This window comes from Microtus oregoni, unplaced genomic scaffold (assembly GCF_018167655.1).
Source record: "Microtus oregoni isolate MIOR12 unplaced genomic scaffold, Mior012 000011F_ref0000422, whole genome shotgun sequence".
NCBI classification, from domain to species: Eukaryota; Metazoa; Chordata; class Mammalia; order Rodentia; family Cricetidae; genus Microtus; species Microtus oregoni.
In genome coordinates this window covers 39,929,408-39,957,319 of record NW_024543070.1, presented here as the reverse complement: position 1 = coordinate 39,957,319, position 27,912 = coordinate 39,929,408, and the positions used below count along the sequence as shown (strand labels likewise).

Sequence of the window (27,912 nt, the reverse complement as noted above, 5' to 3'; positions counted from 1 at the left end):
TTTTTTAATATTCTAAAGCTTTTATTTAGCATCATTATAACACTTGTTAACTTTAATACAATTAAAGTAACTTACTGGAAGCTACCTAGGCCCTCTAGGGCAAGTATCTCAGTCTGGGATGTGGTTGGATAAATACTATGAGATTGCCCCAATTAAAGGGGCAAAGCTACTGTACAGTAGGTCTCCAGTACCTTGCAAACTCAGAATGCACAAGGCCTCCTCTTACACAGATGAGTGCAGCTTGATCTCTCTGTGGCATCTGCCACTGGAAGTTGAAGCTTGAAGGTTTGTCATTAGGTATTGATTAAAATCTATTTCTAGGGCATTTTTGTGATTTTCAGTTCAAACATAAAATCTACCTGTGTAAATTCTAATGAGAGTGATCCCGGAGTGTGGAAGGAAATTGAGAGTGCTAAGATAAGGAAATACCTTTCCAGTTTAGAATTTTCAAGTCAGGGATTCCCGAGTCTGTCCCACCCCTCTACTCCATTTTGGAGGTGGCAATGTAAAATTGAGAGGACTGATTTCCCTGAAAGGTCATCTTACCAACTTAGTTTTTATAAAATGACAACCTTTACATTTGAGCACATAACATTGTACAGAAGAATGTTAAACATTTCAAAGCTATACCTAAGCTACTCAAGCATAATAGCATAAAAATATTGACAACTTGATTTTTGGATCACTACAGAATTCCATAAAGCTGAATGTTAGACTACACAGTACCTCCAGCAGGTGCTCGGTGTACATAAACAGTACTCCAAGGATGCATGCAGGAAGCCAAGAGCCTCACTTTCCCTATGACCTTCACCAATGCGACCACACCCTACCTTGTGGGATGAAATGAAAATTTAGGAGTAGAAACCAAGGGAAAATTTAAAAACTTAAGCTTAAGACTTATGTCGATTAGCCAAACACCTTGACTTCTCTGCACTTTAATAAATATCAGGCAAATTGAAGTAGTTTCTGTCCCAGTAGTTGCCAGAGTAAATCCAGTCCTGTGCTCCATTGTAGGGGTTAGGACCTTGATGGAACCACCTGTCCAATGAGAAAAGATAAAATTCAGAGAGCAAATGACTCAGAACCCATGGGACACTGTTGTTGAACTTCTAGTAGTTGGCCCTGTGTGTCATGTATTTCCTCAGAGACCCTCAAGAAGTGACAGTGTTTCTAGTCAGAGAATATATGTCCACAATATCCCAAAAGGGTCATCTTCAGGCAAAGGTTGCTACGGTCTACAGCAGTTGGCAGTCGGTTGTCCTACTTGTCGTCACCCTTGAGGCTGCCTTCTGTGACACCATTGGGAACACATACGTGCAGCAGGCAGGGTGGGCAGTGCTCCCTCTGTTTTACAGGTGAGCTGACTATCAGAGCAGCTCCACCTGCTGGTAGATGCAAAGGCTATGGCTCCCTCCTCTGCTATGCTACAAACACCCAGTGAGACCAACCCAGTCCGGACTTCACGGGGTCTCAATTTGGATTCCTGAGCTAGCTTTCATTTTAAGCTGTCCTAATCCAGTGAGCTGCCTCAATCATTTCCCTGTCTCTCAAAAAATGTAGCATCCACCCCAGGTACAGCAATGCACAGCAGCCCAGCATGTTGGCGCAGCTTTCACACTGTATTTCAGAGTTTAGGGACCTGGGGTACACACAAGGAAGGAAGGGAGGAGTGCCGAGCTCCTGCCCCTTTACTCAGCCATAGCAGCCATTTGCCTGTGCCTGACACCCACGCATCCTTCACTCATTCTTTGGCAAAAACTATTATGTGAGTAAATCCAAACACTTGGGGTAGAAGCTGTCAAAGCATTTGTAGATTCTTTTGTAAGATGCAAAACAACTATTGGAATGCTTGCAAAATTATGCCCATGTTGGCTTTGGCATTTAAATGAGTCATGGAGCAGCAGTTACAAGGGACTCTAATAAAACAGGAGACTACCCAGCAACTCTTAGCCCAGTCAAAAGTCAGATATTTGATACTGTCCACAATATTGCTTTTTCTAAACCCTAATTCCATCATGTCTAACCCCTTGTGTTTAGAAAAGGAACTACCTAAATTAATGATGCATTATATATGCACATATGAATGATCCTGTAATTTACTCATAGATGTGACCAAAAAATGTGTATTTTCATGTTCAAATCTAACTCTGGATTGTACTTTGCCTTTTCAATATTGAAAGAATGTTGGATAAGGAAAAAAGATAAATTTGCTAAACTAATCTCCCCTGTAATGACTGTGGAAGAACATTATAACCATAACGCCTCAAGCCGTTTCTCCTGTCACAAACACAACTCTTGGTTTTAACACTTTAGAATACTGTACTCCTCTGAGGCCTGGAGCAGATGAGCAGGCTATGGACCCTTGCTCTGTCTTCAGTGTCTGATATCCCTGTCATTCACACACAGCAGCCTACAAGATGGCAAAGCCACACAGAACAGGCACGCACCTTGTCTTCCAGTCCTCTTCTGACTTGGACCTGTTTTTGCGGGCTGCTCTTTGTTTTTCCTCAAGCCGTTTCTTTTCTTCACTTGCTTGATCTAAAATAAGGCCAGTGAAAAGCACATTATGCTGAGAATGCCGGGCATGGCACTAAGAGCAGTAACTGCAGACATCACTGTCCATGTGGGCCTTTATTATATGCACACTAGTGTATTTACATGGTGGCACATGTCTGAAATCTTAGATATTTGAAAATTCGGAGGATCCTAAGTTCAAGGCCAGCTTGAGCAACTTATATAAGACCCTTTCTCAAAAGGTAAAGCAGAGAGCTGGAGGTCTCTTCCAGCAGTGTATGTACCTAGTGTGTATGAAGCCTAGCTAGAGGTCTATTCCAGTACTGTATTTACCTAGTGTGTATGAAGCCCTAGGACCGACCGTCAGAACCAACTCGTTAGACAAAAGAATTACTGACAGTCATTTCCTTTTGTTCTTTGTTTTTTTCATATTTCACTGTGTAAGAATTTCATACATGTGTATAATATGCTTTGATCAAATGCCACCTAGCAGCTTCTGCTTCTACCAGAAACAACATCATATTATTATGGCCACAAATGTTAGGTTAAAATGCTTCCATGAAAACTTAGTAGAAAAACTGAATAAAAGTGAGATTATTGAAAATTCTGAGTGAGACCTCAGAGATTTCCTTCAGTCTATTCCTAAGTAATTGAACAGTTTCAGCACTCACACTGTTGAGGCTGACCAGCACATGCTAACACCAGCTGCAAGCTCTTCCTCACGGAAGCAGCTCTTTCCCAGGAGGGGAAACTGCCCCTTTTTGATATCGACCGAGTCATTAGAAGTTTCACACTTTATGTGTCAGTGAGGAGGAAGCCGCACTCTTCCGAGGCTCAGAGGCTGCACTTTGAAAGACACAGTGAAGTCTGCAGACTACAGTTCAGAGCAGCCAAGTCTTCGCTAGCCACACGCAGTGCAGTGGACTCCATCCGGAGCACCTTTCAAGCAATGAGTTTGAGTTTAAGCAAGGCTGAGCTCAGATTTTCAAATTCAAAACCAAAGTTGCTGGATTCTAACATAAAAGGAGCTAAAACTCTGAGTACTGCAATGATGCTAGCAGAGACCACGATGAAGGGAGCCAGAAGCCCCGCCCTGAGGGCAGGCTCCTTACCTATCTCTCCATTCTCCATGGCTCTGATGTCAGGCCGCAGCCTACAGTCCGTTTTGGGAATCACACTCTCCATCTCCTTGTCTACTTCATTCAAAACCATCGCGAAGCTGGTAAAATTATACATCTGAAACATAAACAAGCAATCAAGAAAACGCCTACCAAGACCAGGCAGGAAGCTCTGAAAGAAGGCATCTAATCTGGCAGTGATACCTCCCAGGGCCACAGTACGGTCAGCCTTTCTGAGAGGACATGGCTAAAGCCTCCATCTGCACTATCACGTGGACATTCAGCTCCCAGCAGACCTCACAGGGTAGCATGCACACATCCCTTCTGCTTCCGTCAATAAAGTCATGTCCTGCTGGGGCTGGAGGGTCTCCACTTGTAGCATCAGTCTGTCTTACCTCCTCTCTGTTAGAGAGACCCTCAGTGAAGCGCCATCCAGCACACCTGCCAGCTTGACAAAAGGGAATGTGACGTAGACATATGGGCGGTGACAGCAGACAAATTAAAAGGACTAAGGCTCTGCTGACTGAGAAAGGACACCATGCTGGATGTCCACTAGTTACTGTAAATGGGCCCGGACTCACCTGAGCGGAGTTGGGAGGCCGTGGGGCTATCCTCCACAAGAGCACACTTCCAGGGATAATGAAGACACTCTCAGAATCTGGCACCGGCATTTCATCAGACTCCTCGGATGAACTTGTCTAGAAGGCCAGGCAAAGCTTTAAACATCAACTATGAGTTCTGAAGACTGAACAAGGTCTCAGCACACACAGTGGAGCTGAGACTCCTTGTCACAAAGCAGCTTCCCAGGAGGTCAAACAGAGGCCAGGGCATGTGTGGGCCCCAGCCCAGGGCATGAGGATCTGCAAGGGCTCAGCTTCAGGTGTCATTAGCTCCTAGGGGCCCTATATTGGCGGTTGATCACACCTGCACTAGAGTGGAAAGAGCATTCCTGGCTCCCCAGAGCACCACCCACAAGCCCCTGGCTGCAAATCAGCAAGGCAGCTGACAGTCTCAGGCTAGCCAGAGCAGAAAGGAGTAAAGCAGCACAGCACACACAACAAGGTAGTCGCAGCTGCTTATCCAAACACTGGTGAAGCAAGAGGCGGACGGCAGGGCTGCGGGGCTGTTTGTCCTTCTCCTGTCAAGGAGGACAAGCGCTGGGTGTCCATGACTCTCAGCCTTATCCTAATTACTGTATTTGCATTCAAGCCCTTGTTGCCACGATCCTTCTTTACTAGAGCACTAAAGTTTCTAGTCTTTTAAACACAAATGACAAGTATTTCCTGCAGAAGTTTGAAATGCATTTCAACACATTTGCACTGGAGAGAGGCAGAAGTCGATGCACGCACAGCTGTGAGAACAGAACACTACATACGGGGCCACTTAGCAACGCTCCTCAGTGGCAAAGAGCCAGCAGGGTTCTGCAGAACAGCTGACAAAAGGAAGAACTTACAAAACCAGCAGGCAAAAACGGAGACCAGTGGTTTCCTAGGCCTGCCTCCCGTGAACCAGAGCTCCTCACTCTGCATGTTTAGTCTCCACTGATTTGAACTGGGGAAGCTGTTAGTATTGAAGAGTCCAAGAATAAGAAAATAAAAATGTAGATTCTAGAAATAAGAATGTAGAAATAAAGAAATATAAAGTTATAAGTCCAGGGGAATGAGAGCAGACTGTCAGCAGCTTCCTCAGCAGATCAAGGATCAATTATTCACAGTGAGCTATTTTCTCAGACACTTAAGAAGCCTCCATCAGCCTAGGTCATTTCATTTTCAACTGGCTGTTTTATTTACAAGGCCGGAGCTTCTCTCTGTAAACTTAGAGTAGTGTTCTGGCCATCCTTGATGAACGACAGATATGAACTGAATTAACCTCTAGAAGACGGAGATACGTGACCTCTGGGTTAGGTACTGTCTCCGTTATGGGAAACTGGTGCCATCAAAGGGGAGGCATGGGGCTCCAGTATACACTGCCTCGAAGTACCAGGACAGACAGTGGACAAGGTACAAACACCATCTAACTAATGAGCTCTGACAATGGAGGTTGTAAAGTATGGCAGTCTGTATCTGAGTTTTACCTTGAGATAGTGTGAAAAGCTTTCTGCTATCTTCTAAGTTCCCAGTCTAAGAACCAATTAATTCTAATTTATTAACCTTCTGGTATTACTAACAGTCCCTTTTCTGACTAATTGCTAAAGACACCTGTTTTCTTGCAATTAGTGACTTTAGCTGTAATCTTCTCTGAAACATATTTCTTGATAGCTACATAGTTACCCATGGATGTTAGAACTCACTCCCCTCCTTAGACTAACCCACGGGTCGGGGCAAGATTATAAAAATTCCTTTGTTCAGACAGACCTAATGCTTGGTACCCCTACTATAAAAAGATGGGTTCAGAAACTGGCCTTTTGCCACAGCCTAACAAACACCATCTCTGGCTGTGGTCTCAGCTAGCTGATGCGCTTCTGTGCCCTGCAGTGTTTATTTTTTAATTTTTAAGTTTGCTTCTGATTTTCCTGGAATCTAGTTTTGTGGAATAAATTTTGCTTCTTGTTTATTAGACTTTGGTGGTCTGTCTCCATCTTTGCACGACCTCCCTGGACCCAACAAGTATCACAATGGAGAACACAAAGAACTCAGAGATTTAGAAAGTTCAGGGAGATCCTCCACATCAGCTAACAAAACTACAGCTTCTGGTCGAGGCATGTTCAGGAAATACACAGTGGAGCCAACAGCAGGGGAGGAACGGTACCAACAAAGGCTGCCCGAGAGCACGGAGTGTACGCAGGAACAGCGACAGTGACAGGACAGGCTGCACCTGGGCAGGGGAAGGTGGACCAGGGGGAGAGCTCGAGGGAAAGGCTGCATTTCCATAAAGAACAGAATATAGGAGTAGTTTCTGGAGTTTGGCCAGAGTCCTTTGCTGTCCACACTATGTAAGAGGGCTGGATGACAAGTGTACTCAGGAAGTTGTTCTGCCAAGTTCCTTCTCTTAGCGGAGCTGTGGCCACGCGGTCTGGGTCAGTGACTTGGGGCTCTGGGACATTTCCTTCTTCATTCCACTAAGGTATCCTGCAAACGGCAGTCGGTGGACCCCCCAGAGGTGCATGTAGGCAGGAATAGGAGGAGTTAAGCACACGCAGCTGAGGGAACCTAGAGCTTACCAGAGCTGTGTGCTCCAACGGTTAAAATGTCCCTCAAGCCCAAGGCTAGCTCCTAATTACAAAGTTACAGTGAATAAATGTGCTACCAGCCTCTGAGACAAACCTTTGTATACCTAAGAGTTAATGAGGAGACAAACAAAGGTGAGGTGATCATGTGTAATGAAATAAGCTGGACTTTGACAGCTAGCACACGGTCTCTCATGTGGACGGTCTAGGCTACACACACATGCACACCAGAAGAGTAGAAGTGAGTATTTAGGAGGAAGGGCAAGAAGAGAACAGGAAAACAGGAAGAAGAGAGGGTGATGAGACAGTAAATATGAGCAAGTATATGTACACAGATGTCAAAAGAAAACCCATCACTTAGTATCCTAATGAAAAGAAGTTTTTAAAAGAAAGAAACATCCACAAGGCCCAGCTTTATGACTTGATAGGTGTGAGTCTGGGGGTCAGGACTCAGCCGGCACGTTCACATTTACTGAGCCATCAGACAATGCTTGGCTGGTAGACGGGGGCATACCTGGAGCAAAGAGGACGTCATTAATCTCACCTAGAGCATAGACTGTTCTGAGACCTTCACGAAGGCAAGCAAACACCTCTATTCACCTAGCAAAGAGGTGCTGTTCAGACACCGTTTTAGAGGTGTCATCCAGAGGTCAAGGGTAGAAATGATGTGAGCGTGCACTGCTCACAAATGAGAGATTGCTTCTAACCCAGAGTCCCCCACTTGTCCTGGCCAGGCTCCAAAGAGGCATTTCCTGTCCCCATCGGCTCATAGCAACTCTGACTGCAGGAAGCAGACACAAGTCAGCAGAACGCTAAAGCACACCTGTAGCCAGGCAGCAGCCTCATTCTTATTGGTGATTGGGATGAGAATGTCCCACAAATAAGGTTCAGCGTGAAGAGAACAGTGCAAGGACAACAGCCTGAGCTGACGGCACCAACATCAGTGATACAGCGATTGAGAACGCCTGAGCGGAGACTATATACTTGGACCATTTCTACCTCTAACGCACAAGAACAGGAGGGAAACACACCACTGTGTCATCAAGATGGGGACCAACTTTCCAAAGCAACACTAATTGTGTGCACTAGCCACCAGCAGCTCCAGCCTGACATTTTCCGCTAAGGAGGACAGCTATCGGTTCATTCACAGGATGCAAGGAGAAGCAGCCAAGTGGTAGCAGCACACAGGCAGCTCCAGAAGGGCCCATACACATGCAAGAGTCCAGCTGCCAGCACCACCTCAGTGTGTTCACCTGTTTGCTATTCTTCTTCTCTTCCGTGGTTTTCTTATCGTTCTTTTTGTAGGCGTCGAAAGTGGCAGGGTCAACACTGTACAAGCACTCAGTCCACTTCCCGTAGAGAGCACAGAGTTTCCTTTTGCTGCCGAGAGAGACTGTTGTTTAGTTACCAATCAAGCCCGTGCTGTGCTGGAGTTAACGTTGCTATATTTTTGTAAGCCCATCCTTTAGAGAAACAGGTATTTCCTTTCAGAAGACTTCTGTTATTCGGATACCCGTTAACCAGGCAGCACACTTGAACACAAACATCTAAATAAGCATTTGCAGTCAATGTTGAAAAAGAAACCTTACCTTTTATCTTGTATGTAGCCTTCAACTTTGTGTAATTCCTTGCCAAAAAGACCACAAGGCTTAAAATTCAACACACATTTGTCCCCAGTCCTACAAAACAAAGGCTAGATTCACATGGCGGAGCAATGCCAAGGAAGCAGTTGAGAACGGTGAGCGGGATGGCCTTCCCGGGGGCAGTACTGCTGACTGATTCTCCACAGCCACCCTTCTCCCATCAGCAGTGCCCGCACGAGACAAAGCTCGGAAGCATTCGCAGAAAATAAGTGACAGAACCTGAAACTAATTTTTCATAATGACTCCACACTCCTATCTGACCTACCCTACCCTGAGTGAGTGACAGAGGCGACACATCGGGTCAGTCTGTGTACACAGAAATGGCAGCAGTGCTATTACAAATGGAAGGATCCCATCCCGCTCCTATCGGGTCATGAAGCCTTTGGAAGAGACTGAGGAAAGGAAGAGTACAGGCGGAGCCTGCGTGCACCTTACTTGTGGTTTATGATTTCCACATTGCCGTACTGCTCGATCCAGAGTTTGCCCACGATGATGTTGTGCACACAGCAGGTGGGGTTTGTCCACGTGTATGCTTCATTGTGTCTAAAAAACAACCCCAAACCCAGAGAAGTAGCTGAGAAGAACCAATTAGTCTAAAAAAAGGAGCTTGCTTCAAGAGTCATTCATAACAATGAATCAGGCTGGGAACTGGCTTGGTGGTAACGTGCCTGCTGCACAAGCACCAGGACCCGAGTTCAATCCCCAGCAACTGTGTGAAGGCAGGGTGTGAAAGATACCTGTAACCATAGCAACGGAAGCAGGGGCCCACTGGTTCCAGTCAGCGAGATATCTGATAGACTGACTTTTGGCCTCTACAAACACACTCAAACATGTAGGCACACACACGTATGGACGCATATACACCCCACACCGATATTAACTCACAGTAAAACAGGTATTACCTGCCCATTCTTACTGTTTTAAAAATAAACTGTACACAAGTTGAATGTCCCTAATTCAAAAGTTCAAACTCCCAAATATTTGCACTGACAGGAAAATCAAAAGGCCTTTGATTCCAGAGCATTGTGGATCTTGGACTTTCAGACAGTGTGTTCATTCAACTGGCAAAAGTTACATGACATTCCAAGATCCAGAGTCTCCTAAATATGACATAGTTGTCTCCCAGGCCTTTATGAAAAGGAATATTCAACCTGTATTCAAGAGTTTTGTGAAACACGAACAGAAAAATTAGAGGTAGAAAATAAAAATGAAGGTCTGTTTGGCATTTTCCAGATACAGTCCCTTCCAGTTTACCCCAAACCTCAAAACTCATGGTACAAATCCCTTGTGGAGTTATAATTATTTCAGGGTCTTTCTATGTTCTAGACAACACCTTTTGTTAGGAGTGTCATTCCTAGTAGTCTACAGCGTGTCTTTCGTCCCGTGCATAGTGTCTCTCAGAGAGAGCTTTAACCTAGTGCAGTCTCTGAAGCAGACTGCACTGGGCTTTCCCATTTAGATCTCTACCTAACACAAACTTCGAACATTTTCTATTTGCTCCCCAAGCTTTACAGTCTGACTTTCTTAGTCAATGGCTTATGCTGACCACGTCTCTGTGGCGCTCGTTTCCGGACTCTTCCCTGCTCTGCTGCAGTAATGCCACTGAAGGGTCTCACAAAAGCTAAATCTTGGTCTCAGCTCAGCATCTTAGTTGTTTTGCTCCTTTTCGAAATTGTCAGTAGTTTTGGTTGTTCAATTCCATTTGCTTTTCCATGTAAATTTAAAATCAATTCCTTTATGCCTACAGAGCTGCTCCCTCCCCTTATGGAGATGGCTCTTGAGCTGTGCTGTTCACATAAAGACCAGAGTCTTCATCTAGCACCCACAGAAATGTCAGAAGGCAAGGGATGCCCTGGGCAAGCTGGCTGATGAGATCAGCTCCATCAGTGAGCTCTTGGTTTAAATGGGGGACACCCCAGCCCCCGCCCCACAGAGGCTCTGATCTAGCTTTATGGAAACTACTGGGAAGAATCAGCATCACAACTGGACTGAGGCCCCAGGGGTGTCCTCCATCATGGCAGTTCCACCATCTTCATTCTGCTCTGAGCACGTCCTGGTCACTGTATTCCCCTGCTACACGTGTTGGTACTAAGATGTCCAACTACTTGCATGTAGAATAGCCAGCTCTGGTCACCTGATCTTCAGCAGCAGAGTGACACGGACTCTGGATCATTCTGGGCTTAGAGGCTGTTGACTGCCCTTTCACTGGGAGCTGAGGGTTTGTTGTTGTTTTTTTTCTTCAGTTTCTTAGTAAAGCCAAATATTCTAAATTATATTCAAGATACTCGAGTTTTATGAGATTTGCTGTTCTCTTGAAATCCAGAGAATACTGATTTTGGTTTTGATTGAAGGCAATTGACATAATGTCAGGCCATAACTCCCAACCCTCCTTCTGTGGGCCCTGATTCTGTCACTACACTTTCCAAAGTCTTTGCAATGCTCCTCAGACGCATCCCGCAGCGGCTATGCAGGGATCTGGCCTCTGGCCATAGATCTCAGTGCCTTTGGTGCACCGCCTGGGGGGAAGGTCATGAAGCTTGGTTTAGGAGAGGAGTGGTTTCCCTCCCCACCACACATCTGTGTTTCAAGATACCACCTCTACCCTTAAACTGGGGTCTGAGCTTCTGGGCCAATACCAATAGTTCTCATTCCTTCATCCAGATTCTGTGGCTGCTGAGTGTTTTCTCAGTTGCAGATACTATAACTGAAGTAGCAGCAGCTATTATAGGAGAGAATCAGAGGCCTGAGTATTCAATTTGGGAAAAGACTAGGAGGAAACCCAAGTCATATTTTCAATAATCTTTATGTCTCTTAGGGGCTCCTTCTGGGATCTCTAAGGAAAGACAAGAGGGTTTCTTTTGGAACCTCTTCTGTTTGCTTCTAGTGACATTTTGTAATTTGCTGCTCAGACTCTTAGCATGGAGAAAAATATAAAACCAGGAATCTTACTGCAAAACTTAACTTTTCTCCCAGTCTGTTGTCCTCACTGTTCACAGTCCCAGGATGTTGCTTTGTGGCTCCTGCCCAGGGTTTCTAGTCCCAGTCAGCAGGTGGGAGAGGGGAGTAGATGTGAGCTTACTTAGAAATGCTTTAGCCTTTACAGCTAACCCTGCAGAAGAGAGCTTCCCAAAAACCTAATGTCCAACGTGTTACACAACTGTCACTTTTCAGGGTGAATTAATTTAGAAGGATCCTTTAGACAAAGCTTGGGCACCATGGCATCCAGACACTAGTGTCATAAGCTGCCACAGAATTAATCCTATCTATCTAACGGCTGGTCCAGCCTCGTTGACAGTGGCCACTCCCATGCTTTGTGAAGTCTTTCACTTGGGCAGCAGTGAGCACTCATGAATGCTGTGTTGTTCCCCGGCTACAACAGCGTGGCCTGACTGCGCATGTGCAGACACAAGACAGAGTGGTTCTCCTGTACTTACTCTAAAAGCTCCAAGGTGATGGTTCCTTTAGGTTCTGCTTCAACACTCTTCCCCCAGAACTTCAGTTTGGGGTAAATTGAGCCATGGAAGATGAAATCATTGTTTAGTCCCTCTGCGTGGAATGCACTGATTGGGGGATGATGGCTGACCTGTTCTGAGATGAGTCTAAATCCAAGGTCATCTCTTAAGATTAAAACAAAAAAGAACAAATGCATCATTGCAATTGACTGTCATTATATGTGTTAAAATATTTAGGAAAATGTTCAATGAAGAAAAACAATTTTTATTATCATCCTTATTACAGTACAACCTAACACGAGGAACAACACAAACATAACCTAAGCTACTTTTTGTTTCATGCTGTCGGAGCTAGCTAATTACTTATCATATTAAAATATAGGACATTCATATGAACTGGGTGATTTACACAAACATTATGGCTGTGTGTAGTTTTGAAACCTTGGTCCCCAGCTGCTGGTGCTGTTTTGGAAGGCTGTGGGACCTTTAGGAGGTGGAGCCTTAATGGGGTGAATCACTGGAGGCTGGCTGGGAGGTTTGATAGCATGGAACCCTTCTGCTCTCTGCTTCCTGACTGCAGACGCAATAGAACCAGCTTCACACATTCCTCCAGCTATGCCTTCCCTGCCATGCCCTTCCTGTATCCTCTCCAGCTAGAAGGCAAAGCAAGCTCTTCCTCCTTCAGGAGCTCCTGTATTTTGGTGACAGTAATGGGAACAATTACTACTACTGTTAGTGTTATGGCTCTAAGGGGCAAGAAGCCAAGGAATGCCACAAAGTCACATGGCACAATAAATCTCACAAGAGACTGACTGAGAAGAACACAGGAGGGTGGCTGCCTCTGCTAGGGAGAGAAACAGCAAAGTGAGCAGAAGGCAGGTTTTATATAGGGTTTGGGGGAGGAGGAAGAGCTTTCCAGGGTGGCCCAGGATTGGTGGGATTCTGTGGCCTGATCTGTAGGATATAGCAGCTGGCAGGTAACAGATAGTCTGGGGACAGGGCCTGGCCATTCATACCTTAGGGGGCTTATAACTACAATTATTCATCAGATTTAAAACATCATTCCTTTTATATGAGCTAGAAAAATGTGGCATTTCTATTTATAGTATCTACAGGATGGATAAATATGATCAAAACAGGTGCTAAGAAAAGGAGGAAGACACAAAAGATGAAGTCAAATGATGTCCTCTAGTTACACATAAGCCACAAACAAGCTAGTGCAGGAATCCTACAGTTACCACATATTAATATGGCCATAATTTTATATGCGTGTGTGTGTATATACACACATACATACATATGGAGGGGGTGAGGGGGACAATATCTCAGGATATAACCTTGGCTAGTCTGAACTATATAGACTAAGCTAGCCTGAACTCACAGAGATCCATTTGCCTCTGCCTCCTGAGTGTTAGGATTATATGCACCACTATTCCTAGTGTGCTGGTTGGTTTTTCTCAACTTGACACAAACCCATCTGCCTATAGCAAGCAGGTAGGACAGTTTCTTGACGAATGAATGAATGATGTGGGAGCCCCTGCCTGCCTGCCTGTTGGCAGTGCTGCCCCTGGGGTAGGTGGTCCTGGATAGGGTAAGAAAGCAGGATGAGCAAACAAACCAGTAAACCACACTTTTCCACCATCTGTTTCAGTTCCTGCCTCTGGGTTCCTGTCTTGAGTTTCTGCCCTGATGTGTTGGCTAGTTTTGTATCTCTGAAAGGAGGGCGCCTCAATTAAGAAAATGCCTCCACAAGATTAGGTTGTAAGCAAGCCTTTAGGGCATTTTCTTAATTAGTGACTGACAGGGGGAGGACCCAGTCCATTGTGTGTGGTGCCATCTTTGGGGCTGTGATCTTGGGCCCTAGCAAGCCATAGGGAGCAAGCCCATAAGCAGCTCCTGCCTCTGGGTTCCTACCCTGTGTGAGTTCCTGTCCTCACTGCTTTTAACGATGAACAGTGATAGGGAATTGTGAGAGAAATAAACTCTTTCCTCCCAGAGTTGATTTTGGTCATGGTTTTCTATCACAGCAATAGAAAACCTAAAACCCTGATGGTGTCATGTGATCTACCTAAAAAAGGAGGCTAGTTAATCCTTGAAGGTCAGGAACACTGAAACCTTGCAACTGTGTTTTATGACGGTACATTGCATGTCTATTTTCCCAGACACCGACATCAAAATAATTATTGTGTTTCAGTCACACACACACACACACACACACAAAATGTTTAGGGAAACTCAAAAATAACCATTATCCTTCATTGAAAAAAAAATCTATTAAGTCATGCACATTCAACAAGCCATCTGAATGGCACAAAAGACCTCACCGAACTAATTCATAAGTCTCTCCCAGAAGTGGGTTGAAGGGCTTTCCAGTACGCTCCCACTGAGAAGCAACAGCAGACACAGCAAATGCAGCTACACACTGGAACAGAGCAGAGCATTGCATAAGAATTAACAGCCAGTTTGCAACCCTCTCTCCGGAGCCAAAGCCGCACAGAAGACAGTGAGCAGCTGAGTCAGTGTGGTTCTTAATCCGGCTTTCTAGAGCTACTGCAGGAGCTTGTCCACTCCGAACAGAAGGCCCGGATCTCTTCCTACAGTGTTCTTCTCAGGCACAGACGGCTTTTGTGATAGCCTGTAGCGCCAATTGTGCCAAGGACTTTCAAACTCTTTAAGCCAGTTACTTCTAATATGTTGAAGTTTTATATGTAAAAGCTTAATAATCTGTAAATTCTAAAAACTTCTAATATGCAAAAGTTTTTAAAACTTTAAATCCCAGTTGTCGCTAAGAGGAACTGGTTCTAACATACACCCCAGGTGTCAGTCTATGCATACTCAAGCCTTGTAAAATGGGACAGCACATGCTTTTAACTTATACACACCCTCTTGTATATACTATATTTTCTAGTTATTTATAATAGCTAAGACAATGTAAAAGACTGTTATTTCCCTCAGGGAATGATAGCAAAGAAAAAGACAGCATATTCAGTTAAAGGTGTAGTTCTAGTCTTTACACAGTGTGCCTGAGGCTGGTTGAGTCCGTGAATGTGTAGCCTATGGACACCAACTATACATTTAGGATTGAGAAAAAGAGATGCAAAACTAAACAATATAACTGAGAAACTGTCCCTACCAGATTGGCCTGTGGGCCAGCCTGGGCTGCATGTGCTTGATAAGGATTGATCAGGAGGACTCAGCCAACTGTGGCTGGTGCCACCCTTGGGCTGTGCTCGTAGGTCCTACAAGGAAGCAGGCTGAACAAGCCATGAGGAACAAGCCAGTAAGCAGATACCCTCCATGGCCTCTGCATCAGCTCCTGCCTCCAAGTTCCTGCCATGACTTCCCTTAGTGAAGGACTGTGATGTGGAACTATAAGCTGAAATAAACCCTTTCCTTTTCAAGATTCTTATGGGCATGGTGTTTTATCACAGCAATAGAAACCCTGGATAAGACACCAAAGAAGCTAAATACCATTTACAGGAATGAAAGAACAGACACTGTTTTGTCTGGAGAAGCATATTATCTACTGTACTTGGCTTGTGTCTTAACATCCATCTATACCACACAAACATCTTTGATTTTGAAAACTAAAAAGTTCAACTTCTTGTTACTTGAGTGTTTATGAACAGTCACACTGGAGCATACACACAGCATAAACATGTGTCTGTTACTATATTCATCATTTTTTGAGAAGATCCTTAATAAAGTTTGAAATAAGAAACGTCAATTTCCTCATCACCACATGCTACCTTCTAATCTGGAGACTGGGGAAGAGCTTCCCATAGCCAGGTGTGCTTGTGTGACTCTTCTGTGGTTCTTGAAATCTCCTTCAGTCTTCACTAGTTATAATCCCCAGAGGATGGCCAAGGGGACCGAAAGCAAAAGACTCTGAAGCTCTGAGAATGCCCTATCCCCAGCGGGACTTTGCACCAGGAGACATGTGTGTGAGCATGTATGTCAGTGCCTGTACATGTGTGAGTATCTGTGTTTGTGAGTGGGCTGGGGAGGAGGTGAGAAGCAAGTGTCTGAGGTGTACACTTCTCCCGAGGGTCACGGCTGCATACCTGCATCCTTTCCACCGGGTCTGCGAACGAGCTGGCTTTGTGGATGAGGTAAGTGTGCTCCATGTACTCAGTGAGCCGCTGCAGGAAGCTCAACGGCTCATTGAATATGACGGGCATTGTGATCTTAGACAGCTCCTGTGAGGAAGAAACGGAACCTGTTTTATCAATTTACAAACAGCAAATGTGTCTGCTGCTCTTTACATAGTGTTCCTGAAAAGGAAGAAACAGAAAAGCCCAACTCAAGAACGGAATTAAAACCAGTTCAGCTTATAAATCTTTACAAATATCTTACATTATGGAGTATCTAGCAATTCAAGAAAATACAAACCAAACATTCTTCTCGGCTTCACAGAATGCCCAACATAATGCAAGCATGAGTGGATGGCAGTGGTAAGTCTACCTCAGAGCAGCACAAGAAGTGGGTACAGGTGATGGGGGCACAAAAACCATCTTCACATTGGTGTTGAAAAGCTAACAGGGGGATAGAGGTGGCCCTGACACCTAGGGTTATTGCATAAGCAAACAAGACCCAATCAGAAACTGTCAAGCAAGCCACTAACAAGCAACTTTCCAGTTGTTTTCTTGTTTCTCTGGCAAGGCCAACCTTCTGAAACTTTCCCTGCCAACCCTTTTCACAGACTACTAACCAGCTGGGGTCTGGGGTGAAATCATGGGTCATCGTCAGCTCAGACAAACTCAAGACCACAATACACCTAAGTTCATCTCAAAACCCCCAACTTATTCTTAGATATATTTATCATGTGGGGATGTATGTGCTGATGTGTGTGTCCACAGGGCACATGAGGAGGGAGAGGTCAGTTTTCTCCTCCCACCATGTGGGTCCTCCTGTTTTACAGCAGGTGCCTTAACCCAGCAAACTATCTAGCTGGCTTTCACGTTCTCCTAGTCCCAATGGACTAGGGATCAGTCATATACACCACTTTTATGGTCATCCTGCCCACTGGACTAGGGATTAGTCATGTACATTTTTATGGATAATGTCTAAAAGGAACTTAAGGCCATTTTGGTTGACATTGCTTTTCTGAGCATATCACCCTTGCATAAGTGTGGGCTGACCTCAGAAGGATATCTGTTTATAAGATGATTTAGATCCCTCTGTCCACTGGACAGAGCTCTCTGACATGGACGTACCACCTTCCTCTCCGTTTACATGTACTGCCAGCAAGTATCATCACAGGTACTTTCAAAATGTCATTAAAAGCAAAAAACTTAGTACTCTAGAATGTTTCCCTTGGGGATCTGGCAGGATCCACCTGGCCAGGTAAACAGCCCAGGATGAATGCCGCCAGACTCAACTCTAGCTCTTCCCTACATCTGCCTCTTACTCTCCCACACAATTAAAATTATACACAGACTTCACAAAACTGCTATGAAGTGCAGTTAAAACAGCCAGAAAATGTAGACTAGGCAGGTAGCAGCTCAACACATCAAAGAGAACATTCCTGTCGCCTTAATAGGGAGAGGAGGAAGAAGGTTCAGCTATACATAGCCAAGATCTCATTCAACCCAGAGTTACCGTTACAGTAAGTCACAGACAATAGGACAACAAAGGCATCTTTTAACTAACATGTACCAGGCTTCTCTTTTCTCTTCCACTTAGAAACGTTCTTTACTTCTCTCTCCTCCCTCTTTCCTCCTCTTTCTCTATCACCACTACCAGAAGAACAGTATGAAAGCCAGCAGGTGGCTGGCTCTAAGAGGGATGGTGTACAGGATGTGGCGCACAGGGCACCAACTCAGAGTCGGGACATGAGAATACAACAGCCAGGAACAAACCCCATGTCAGCTACAAGCTCGGGAGCAAGGCGTGTCCATTAAGTGTATTCTATGAGGGACACCAACCACAGTACAAGCTGCAGATACACCAAAAGAGGGCTTTAACAACTCTTAGAACTTCAACAATTTTTATACAAACCAAAAATGGTCTAAAAAATGAAATATTTAAGAAATAAAGTTTGAAAAACAGACTTTAATTAATCATATCTGAGAAAATTACCTTTCTGATTTTGATAGAAAACACACAGTTACCATCACCTATAACAAGACTATGCTATCCCCAGTAGAAGAATAGGCATTATAGGATATCAGAAACCGGGCAGTGGTAGCGCATGCCTTAATCCTAGCACTCGGGAAGCAGAGGCAGGCAGATCTCTGTGAGTTTGAGGCCAGCCTAGTCTACAAAGTGAGTTTCATAACAGGATCCAGAGTTACACAGAGAAAATCTGTCTTGAAAAACCATATATTACTTTGAGTAGTTATCAATTATTTATACTCCAAAAGTTATCATTGTTTTTCTCAATCAGAAAAAAGTTCAATTCTGAATAAATAAGACACAAAGCAACATTAAAAGAAACAATTTGTGATGGCACATGCCTTTTAATCCCAGAACTCATGAGGCAGAGACAGGTGGATCTCAGTGAGTTCAAGGCTAGCCTGGTCTACAGAGCAAGTTCCAGGACAACCAGAGCTATGCAGACAAACCCTGTCTCAAAAACCCAAACAAACACAAACAAAACACCCAAAACAGTACTTAAATTTTGTTATGTATATATCTGTACAGACACATACTACAAGACTGGAACACCTAGAAGGTAACAATGGTTGTCTTCAGTTGGTAATGTAGGAATCTTAAATATCTTCTCTTGTCCATATGGAAATAATATAATTTATTTGAATTGTTACACTGAAAATATATTTTACTCACATAACATTAAATACTGAAATACAAATATTCAAATATAAACTTATGCAATTAATAGCTAATTATTCTACATTTGAACATAAATAAGTGAAAATAAATATTAATAAAAACACAATATATAAGATCACACATAAAATTATGAAGCAAACCTAAGGAATATAAGTGCTAATAGTATATTTTAAGTATGCCTTTTTCTTACATGTGCATGTATTGTGTATATGCATATGTACTACATGCATTCTTGGGGCCCACAGAGCCAGAAGAGGACATCAGGTCCTCTGCAATTGGAGTTAAGGATGGTTTTGAGCCACCATGAAGATACTAGGAGCCAAACTCAGGTCCTCTGCATGAGCAGACAGTGCTGCTGAGCCACCTCTCCAGTCCCAATAATATTTTTCCCTACTCAAGTTTTCTCTGCTGTAGCAGGTTAAATCCATTTATTTATTTCACTCATGGAACGCTGCAAGCAGCAAGCATTACTTTCTTCGTGCTTTTATGTGCAACCTTTGTGTTTTGTGTGTAACATTTGGCACAACCTTGCAGGAAGTAAATATTACACATGTTTCTGCTGAACTCTGAAAGCTGTTGAATGCGTGCTCAGCGTTCACACATCTTAAACTAAATAGAGACTGCTCTTCCCATCAGGAGTAGAACATGAGACGTGATAAACAGAGGCCATGAATTTAAGAATGAGGGTGCATGGGAGGGAATGGAGGACAGGGAAGGGGGAAATTATATAATTATATTTAAATTTCAAAATTAAATGTATATACACATATCCATACTCACATACATACATATACATCTGCATACATGCATACATACATACATACATACATCTCAAGTCCAAAGCAAAGGGGATAGAAGCTAATAACACCATACCCCAGAGGCTGATCTGCCTTACAACCCTCACATTTGGACAAGGGAGAGCAGTGATGGAGGTGGTCGATGGAAGAGCACAGCAAGTACACCCCACAGTCCACACCTACCAAAGACAAAAGTTGGAAGAATGGAGTCTGAGCAGACAGAGTGGTGCTGCCAGGGCCCTGGGAAGGGCAACTGGTAGCTAGTGTTTAATGTGCAAGAAGAGTTCTGTGATAGGTGGTAGTGGGGAGATGACCCAGTGATTAGTACTTGTTGCTTAATCATGAGGACTGCAGTTCAGACCCCAGCACCCTGTAACAAGCAGAGTCTCATAAATACACATGTGAGCACACACATATACAAATAAACAAAAACAGTCCCACAAATGTGCATATGTTCATATACACACATACATAAACAAAAAACTTTTTTTTTTTGGCTTCAGGGCATGAGATTCTTCCCTCAGGATTAAGAGCACAGTGTTATGAGAAGACTACTAGATGCTCTCTCTGACCTCTCCACATGTTCACAGACACCTCAACACCCCCACACACGTGATCACACACACACACACACACACACACACACACACACACAATTGGAAAAATTAGCTCCAAGAAAAAAATCCCCATCTAGATCATAGGCCTGAACTTGTTCTTTTTTTTTTTTTTGCTGTTAAAATTTATTTATTTATTTATTTATTTATTTATTTATTTATTTATTTATTATGTATACAATATTCTGTCTGTGTGTATGCCTGCAGGCCAGAAGAGGGCACCAGACCCCATTACAGATGGTTGTGAGCCACCATGTGGTTGCTGGGAATTGAACTCAGGACCTTTGGAAGAGCAGGCAATGCTCTTAACCTCTGAGCCATCTCTCCAGCCCCCTGAACTTGTTCTTATAGCATAAACAAGACTAACCTTTCATCCCAAAGTGGGACAAGAGTCACAGCACTCCTCATAGGGTTTGAAAATAGTACATGAACTAATTCATATAAAATACTCACAGGTGGGCCAGACATACTAGGTGAGCCATAAAGGCTCAAAATTCCTAGGACCATCACTAGCAATGCACACAGGCTCAGTGATTCATGCAGGGTACCAGGAGTCAGCTGCCTGGACGGCAGCACAGCTCATGGCTAAAAACTTACAAAGCCTGAGAGTGCAGGAAGAGCTCCCATGTCAGCGGGAGGATCCACACACCAAGGGTGCTCTCCTAACAGCAGCGTCAGGACCACTGCAAAGAATGTGATGAGGACAGGCTATTTCCAGGTCAGCACGCTTCCTGCTTTGTGAGTTACAGATTTATCTTAAAGGAATTTAAAGATTTATTTATTAAAACAATGAAGATTAGCTTTACCTGTTAAGTTCAACTCTAGATCTACCCCCACTGGAAAAAAACACAGGGACTAGGAATTTTTCACTGAATAAACAGATTACTGGGGTGGGGGTGTGTGGCCGTGCTTCCCTGGGGGCTTGACTTGCTATTACTAGGAATCCTGGCTTGGTGACATCCACTCTAAGCAACAATGTGTGCGCTGCTGTTTCTCCATGTGTCTTACAGGAAAAATCAAGAAATAATGGTGTGTCTACTAGCCATGGGCTGCTCCACACTGGCTGCCAATGCTTTTCTTCAGGAGACACATGAGTTTACCACTAGATTAATGGGCAGATTGTATCCTAGTAACTAAAAGTTCTCCAAGTTATACAAAGTTCTTTGAAAAAACCTGTAATATAGAGCAATTTAAACACAGCTTTATTACAAGAACGCAGAATGTAAATGTTCAAGAAAAGGAAAAGCCAACCATCTTGGCCACATAAGAGATTAAGAAGGAGCTGGATGGTGATGCACGCCTTTATTCCCAGCCTTTGTGAGGCAGAGGCAAGAGGATCTCTGGAGTTAAAGCCTGGTCCAGGGATTCAAGACCCTGTCTCAAAAAACCAACCAAACACAAGAGAGAGAGAGAGAGAGAGAGAGAGAGAGAGAGAGAGAGAGAGAGAGAGAGAAAAGAGAGAGAGAGAGGAGTAAGATACAGACACAAACACACAGAGAGACACAAACACAAACATGCATGTGCACACGCACACACAGAAAAAGAGAACAGGGGAAATGCATGCACATAGTCCAGATGGCCATGAAAACAACCTTGACCTCTCAAGAGCACACAGCAAGCTATTCTAAAGCATGCCAACTGGTTGCTTTATTTCCTCCATTGTCTGTAATTAATTAAAAATAATCTTACAGTCATTTTGGTTTCTAAAAGTTACAGGGCCCTAAGTAGATAATAAAAATGACACAAGGTACATTTCCCCTCTGCCCCACCTAGTCCTTAGTAATTGAAATATGTTGTTCCTTTTAATCCAGCAAACCTGGTGGTGGCATACCCTAGCTATTGAAAACAAATTAGCATGTGTGTATACCCCAGTAATAGGAAAATACGTATTCCAAAGTTCAAGTTTCAGAAAGAAACATTAGCTGGAAGACTTTTATCGCCAGACTGCCGTCAGCTGGAAAAATTAAATATTTATTCCAAGCAACTCTACCTTGTGACCTGGATAAAACAAAGTTTAAATTTATCCATGCAAATTAATAGCAAGCAATGATGCAATTGAAGAAACTCCTAATTGGAATTGCTCTCCAGTGGAAAAAGTGTAAAGAGAGACAAAGAAGGAAGGCCATCTCCTCTTCTGGCATGGTTCAAACCACTGACAAGCAAGGCCAAGTTTGAGCTCGGCTGAAATGAAAAATATTTTCTAAACATGAAGTCTATCATCTTAGTATCTAAATGTGCAAATGGCTAAGACGTGAGTTATCAAGAGAAAACTTGGGTGTTGGGGTGAGTCTGTCTACCCAGTCTTTCTCATAAACCATGCTATGACCTGAGTATTCCATGGGCTTCTGGGCTCTTCATGAATAATCAAGGGCCGGCAGCACTTTGGGCTGTTCCTTAGGAGGAAGGAAGATATAAGATAAAGCTGGCCCTGGATCCTTCGTCCAGGCCACCTTTGGTTCCCACAGCCACAAAGAGGGTGGCAATGAATATTCCTTACATTTAAGACCTTGGAGGGCCAACTGCTATATTCTAATCTAGTGCCAGTCAGTGAGTCCCTCACTCCTGTCAAGAAATTGTTCATGTGCCTAGTAGTCTATCATTAGCTGAGATGTTCTCATCCTTTGAATACATGACCGGCAGCACCCTGAGCAGCTAGAACACTGCAACACACTCTGGGAAAGACTGCTGTTCTGGTGACATAGCTGCCTCACCTCCATCCTCACAGTCATGTGATGGCATGTGGAAGATATGAACCTGGACACAGAGACAAAGCAACACGCGTCTGTGTGCTACACCAACTGCACGGGGCACCTTGAGACTATCAACAGGGAAACAAGAGGGAAAGAATGATGTGGGGAGTCCTTCTGTGCATGTGATGCTTTTATTGGTTAATGAATAAAGCTGAGTTGGCCTATGGCAGGGCAAAATATAGCATTCTAGAAGAGATATAGAGAGAGATTGGGCAGAGTCAAGGAGACGCCATGTAGCCGCCTAAAAAGTAAGAAGTAACAAACAAACCATGAGCCTCATGGTAAAATATAAAATAATAAAAATGGGTTAATTTAAGATGTAAGAGTTAGTTAATTAAAAACTTGAGCTAACAGGCCAAACAGTGTTATAATTAATATAGTTTCTGTGTGATTATTCTGATCTAGGTGACTAGGAAACAAAAGAACAGTCTCCGGTTACAAAAGAAAATACAAGAAAAGCTCCAGGGAAAAAACAAAAATTAAGTGATTGCTGCATGGTTTGTGAGCCGGGAGGTGCTATGAGCTGGCTGGGCAAGTGTTAGGAGAAGAAGTGGAAGGTAGGGAAGCCTGCCTGCAAGCCAACCCGGCAGCTTTCACACGACATCTGTTTCCCTTGGGGCAGCGCCTGGCTAAGTTCCACTGCTGTGCTTATCACTCCAAACGTCAAATACGAGAAGACACACCCTCCATCCACCGCGAGTTACTGTGAATACCCCTTCCATCCTTAATTACTGGAAATATTTTTGTCTGTGTGAAAGCCCTCAAGAGTTTCAATTCAAGGAGCAGCCATCACCACTCACCACTGCACACCATGCCCCCTCAGCTAGGGACTGTGCAGCCCCAGAGTGACTTGTTGGAGATACCCTGATTGTGGATCATGATTCTCTGACAATGGTGGTGGTGTCAAACTATTTTTACTACTTTGTGCTTCTGCTCTCGAGTCAGTATTAGTAACAGCAGGTGTGGCAAGCTCCCAACTTTCCCTAGCTTTCTACCTAGTGAAGTAAACATGTAGTTTTGAGGGAAGTAGTTACGGGCTCTGTGTTGAAGGCTTGGTCACTGGCAAGTGAACACAATCAGCCAGAGGTGACTAGGGCATAAAGATTCTGACTTCACTGACAGACTGCAAACCTGGTGGCAGCACTTGAGATGCGCTGGGGCAGGTCGCTGGAGTGTGTACTTGGAAGGGTGTCTTGTCCCTGGCCCCTTCCCATCTCTGTTTTCTGGCTGCCCTGAGTGAGTAGCCTCCCTTGCCATTCCCTCCAACCACAAGGACACTCTGCCTCATGGCATGGGGCCAGCCACCCTTTGACTAAAGCCCACAGAACAGGAAGGAGAATGCATCTTTTCTCCCTCCTGCTTCTATCGGGAAACTTGCCACAGTGTAGAAAAGTTCCTAACACATATCTCAGGGCTCAAGGTAACACAAAAGCATTTCATCCAAAAACACTATCTTGGCCAAAAGTATTTTAGGATAGAGGGAGTTTTCTGAATCCCTTCTAAAGGGCTGGGTACCACTGGGTCAAAGAACTGTGTGAGTGCGGATGGGTGAGCCCCAGAAAGTCTCTCACAGCGTTTCCCCCAAACCACGAGACCTGTGGCTGTCACAAAAGGAAGCAAAATCCTCTGTAAGGCTCCCATAGTTCTGTTTTTAAAAACAATAAAAGGGGCTGGAGAGATGGCTCAGCGGTTAAGAGCATTGCCTGCTCTTCCAAAGGTCCTGAGTTCAATTCCCAGCAACTACATGATGGCTCACAAACATCTGTAATGAGGTCTGGTGCCCTCTTCTGGCATGCGGGCATACACACAGACAGAACATCGTATACATAATAAATAAATAAATATATTTAAAAAAAACAACAATAAAAGTCCTACTTGATTTGTCAGCTTATAGATCATAACAAATTATTTTTGATAATGTACTCTAATTTTTGGCACATAGCTAAGGGACAAAGAACTGAATGACAATCCTAGACATTAAAAATCCCACAAACTCCTACTCCCATCTGTCTATTAATATGCAAAGAGTTTCTTAATCTCGGTGTCTATTAAAGCAGCAAAAATTCACTGTCATTTTTGCAGCTGGAGATGCTACTCATTATCATGATGAATCTAACTGCAACAAGGTCATCTCATTCATACACAAATAATATCCTACATTTATGCTAATATTTTAGAAATATCACTGTTATACTATTTATAATAATGGCACAAAGAAACTTTCGGCACTAAAGTTTACGGTCATCGTAACATTCACTTTAGACACATATTGTGATAGTGAAATACAAAGTAATCAATAAAATACAGAGATAAAAATTAGTTCAATGGAATTTAATTATTTTGTGGAAACTAAAGTAAGAAATACAAAATATAAAAGGAAATGGAACGTTACACTTTTGAACTATTCAAAAGCACCTTGATTATGTACTTAATCAAAAATATGGTAACACTTAGCACACGTCTGTGGTAGCAGTTTAACAGAACCCTTCAGAGTGCTACAGAACTTCCATTTTTAAAAGTCAGTATTCATAGGAGAGGAGGAGTGGATTGGGGTGGATAGAAGGAAGGTGGTGGTAGGGAACAAGAAGATAGGAGGGAGGGGAAACTGTGGTCAGCATGTAAAATATATGAAAAAACAGTAAGTCAACACTCATCATAAACCAGACCTTTTCATCTCTTACGGTCAGGGGAATGCACACAGGGTTAGGAGGCCCTCTCTGAGTGCAAGTGGTCTTTGCCCTGGCCCACATGCTGCTCTGTGTAGGCTGTGAGCAGGAACACCCAAGCTGAACTGTAGGTGGCCCTCCTGACAAAGCCTCAGCAACCAGGGACAGGGGAAGGGGCACAGGCTAAGGAGACCTTTGGGAAAAGACAATAAAGCAAAGGTTTCTGATAGCCAGGGCCACAGGAGTGCTGGGAAGCAGGGCAGGCTTAATGAAAGCTTTAATCACAAAGAGATTTATATCAGATTCTAGTTATATAAAGTGTTTATTTCATGGAATGTAATCTGATATTTGGTAACAAAAGCCTGTCTGAGACAAAGGAAAGGAAAAGAAAGGCTTCACAGGCATGAGAAATGTGAGATTCTATACTTTTTAGAAACAAAGCAAAATATAGTGTACTGGGGGCAGAGAGGCAGAGAGAGTGAACTCTTGCTGTAGTTAGATTACCTAGTTATGGGGGACCTGAAGGGAGAACACCGGGACCTTCTTATGGTCACAAAATCAGACGCCACCATCCCTAGCAGACAAGTTTCTCCTGTGAGTCTTGTTTTAGTTTTTGAGAAAGGGTCTCACTGTAACCCCGGCTGACCTGGAACTCACTATTCAGACCAGGCTGAACTCCAGGCTGCAGAAATCTGTTCACCTCTGACTCCTGTGAGTTCTAAAGGTCATACTTCTAATTACACCATACATCATTGTATTAGCATGCCATTAACTAGAATTCAGATGGCCGAGGCCAGGGGCACTCACACACCGTCAGTCTGACCCAGTGCTCATGAACAGTGTAAGTAGGTCGGCCAGGACTAAGGGTCACATTGTCTCTGTTATTTTTAAAACTTCTAATTCAGGCATGGTGGTGAATGTTTGTAATCTCAGTACTTGGGAGGCTGAGGCAGGAGGATTCAGACTTCAAAATCAGCATAGGTTGCATACCAAGAGCCTATGAATCCAACCAACCAACGAAAATCTTATTACCAAATTAAGATATCTCATAATGCTCAGGGAAGAAATAGGACTGCAGAAGGCATGCACCCCGGTTTTCAAACTCCGATTGGTACTAACTATTACAGAATCATGGGCATGAAGTAAAGGGTATTTTAAAATTCTTTAAAGGTATCAAAGCATAAGAATACTACTATTTTCTAAGTCTTGATGGTTTGGGGGCCAGGGTAAACAAGTATATATTAGTGAGTTATATAAAAAAGCACAATTTTCACTATGGTGATACCATTTACAGTACTCTGCCACAATATCTTGATTTCCACCTCTGTTGATGCCCAGCACTTACACCTCCTGACTCTTCCTGCTGCCTAGGAGAGGCAGTCCTTCCACAGTCAGCACCTCAAGAACAGTCACATGCTGCTGACGTCACAAACTCACATTAATAATCTACAATGTCAGCAGGGTCACCCCCAAATACTGCAGCTCTCTGCCCATGCTTCAGTCAGTCATGTCTACAGACAAGTTTCAAAACACCCTACGGGGCTCTACCAAGCCACACAGTTGTATTTGTTTTATTTATTTATGATTTGCTGGAGTGTTTATTTGCACACATAGCACTGTACCTAAAAATAAAGGCACAGTCATGTTCTCAAGAGAACAACGACAGACTTGATCCAACACGACGCCATCTTCTAACTCAGGAAGGTAAGCTCTAATGTAGACAGTAACTTCTAAAGGCAGTCATATTGATGGTTATCTCTGCGAACATTTACCACAAATGACACCACCATGGCCCCTGACATCTGCTGAGACAAGAGATACAGAAAAGCTGCAACTTCCATAACGCTCAGGAAGAAGAATGCCACATGACGTCAGTCTTAAGGCAGATGCAGTACTGGTTCTAAAGGAGCACAGACCGGCCTTATTCAAACCATGGGTTCTGATTTATCAGCAAGTTATGAAATCAGTATTGCTTTAATATTAAAAAAATCACTGTGGTAATGATAATTATTCTGTGAAATTGGTTTTCATTTTAGGAGCACATGCAGACTCACAGCTACATGTTACATGACAAGATAAACACATTGTTTGAAGGTCTGAAAAATACTGACTTCACAGAAAACAAATGTTTGTCTTGAATCCTCAGTTATAAAGAGAGTATTAAAGTTAGTAACAAATGACTTGTATTAGCCCACAGCTCACTGGGTGTATAATCACCATCTTCTTTGAACGCATTATTTGCCATATGTTTCCTGTCTTGGATCCTAATATGACTGAAGGAAATTTAAAGCATACACCGACTCTCAGTTGGTATTACTGCTAACACAGGGACTACTATGCATTGAGCACTGTGCTGATCTAGCAAATGACTGGATTTGATGCAGGAGGCAGCATGGC

At 43.6% G+C, this 27,912-nt stretch overlaps 1 protein-coding gene across 4 annotated transcripts in view; it reads right to left on the bottom strand.

Moving 5' to 3' along the window:
* Positions 1-27,912, bottom strand: part of Osbpl1a (oxysterol binding protein like 1A) — a 186,999-nt gene continuing 159,087 nt past the window's right edge. For all 4 annotated transcript variants that reach the window (XM_041659855.1, XM_041659856.1, XM_041659857.1 and 1 more), the window contains 10 exons: positions 15,958-16,092; positions 14,218-14,315; positions 11,876-12,058; positions 8,877-8,984; positions 8,388-8,477; positions 8,052-8,178; positions 4,214-4,330; positions 3,627-3,750; positions 2,448-2,538; positions 1-1,038 (listed from right to left, as the gene is read on the bottom strand). In XM_041659855.1, the coding sequence (XP_041515789.1) occupies positions 936-1,038; positions 2,448-2,538; positions 3,627-3,750; positions 4,214-4,330; positions 8,052-8,178; positions 8,388-8,477; positions 8,877-8,984; positions 11,876-12,058; positions 14,218-14,315; positions 15,958-16,092 (1,176 nt within the window). In that variant the 3' untranslated portion in view covers positions 1-935. The remainder of the gene's footprint in view (positions 1,039-2,447; positions 2,539-3,626; positions 3,751-4,213; positions 4,331-8,051; positions 8,179-8,387; positions 8,478-8,876; positions 8,985-11,875; positions 12,059-14,217; positions 14,316-15,957; positions 16,093-27,912) is intronic.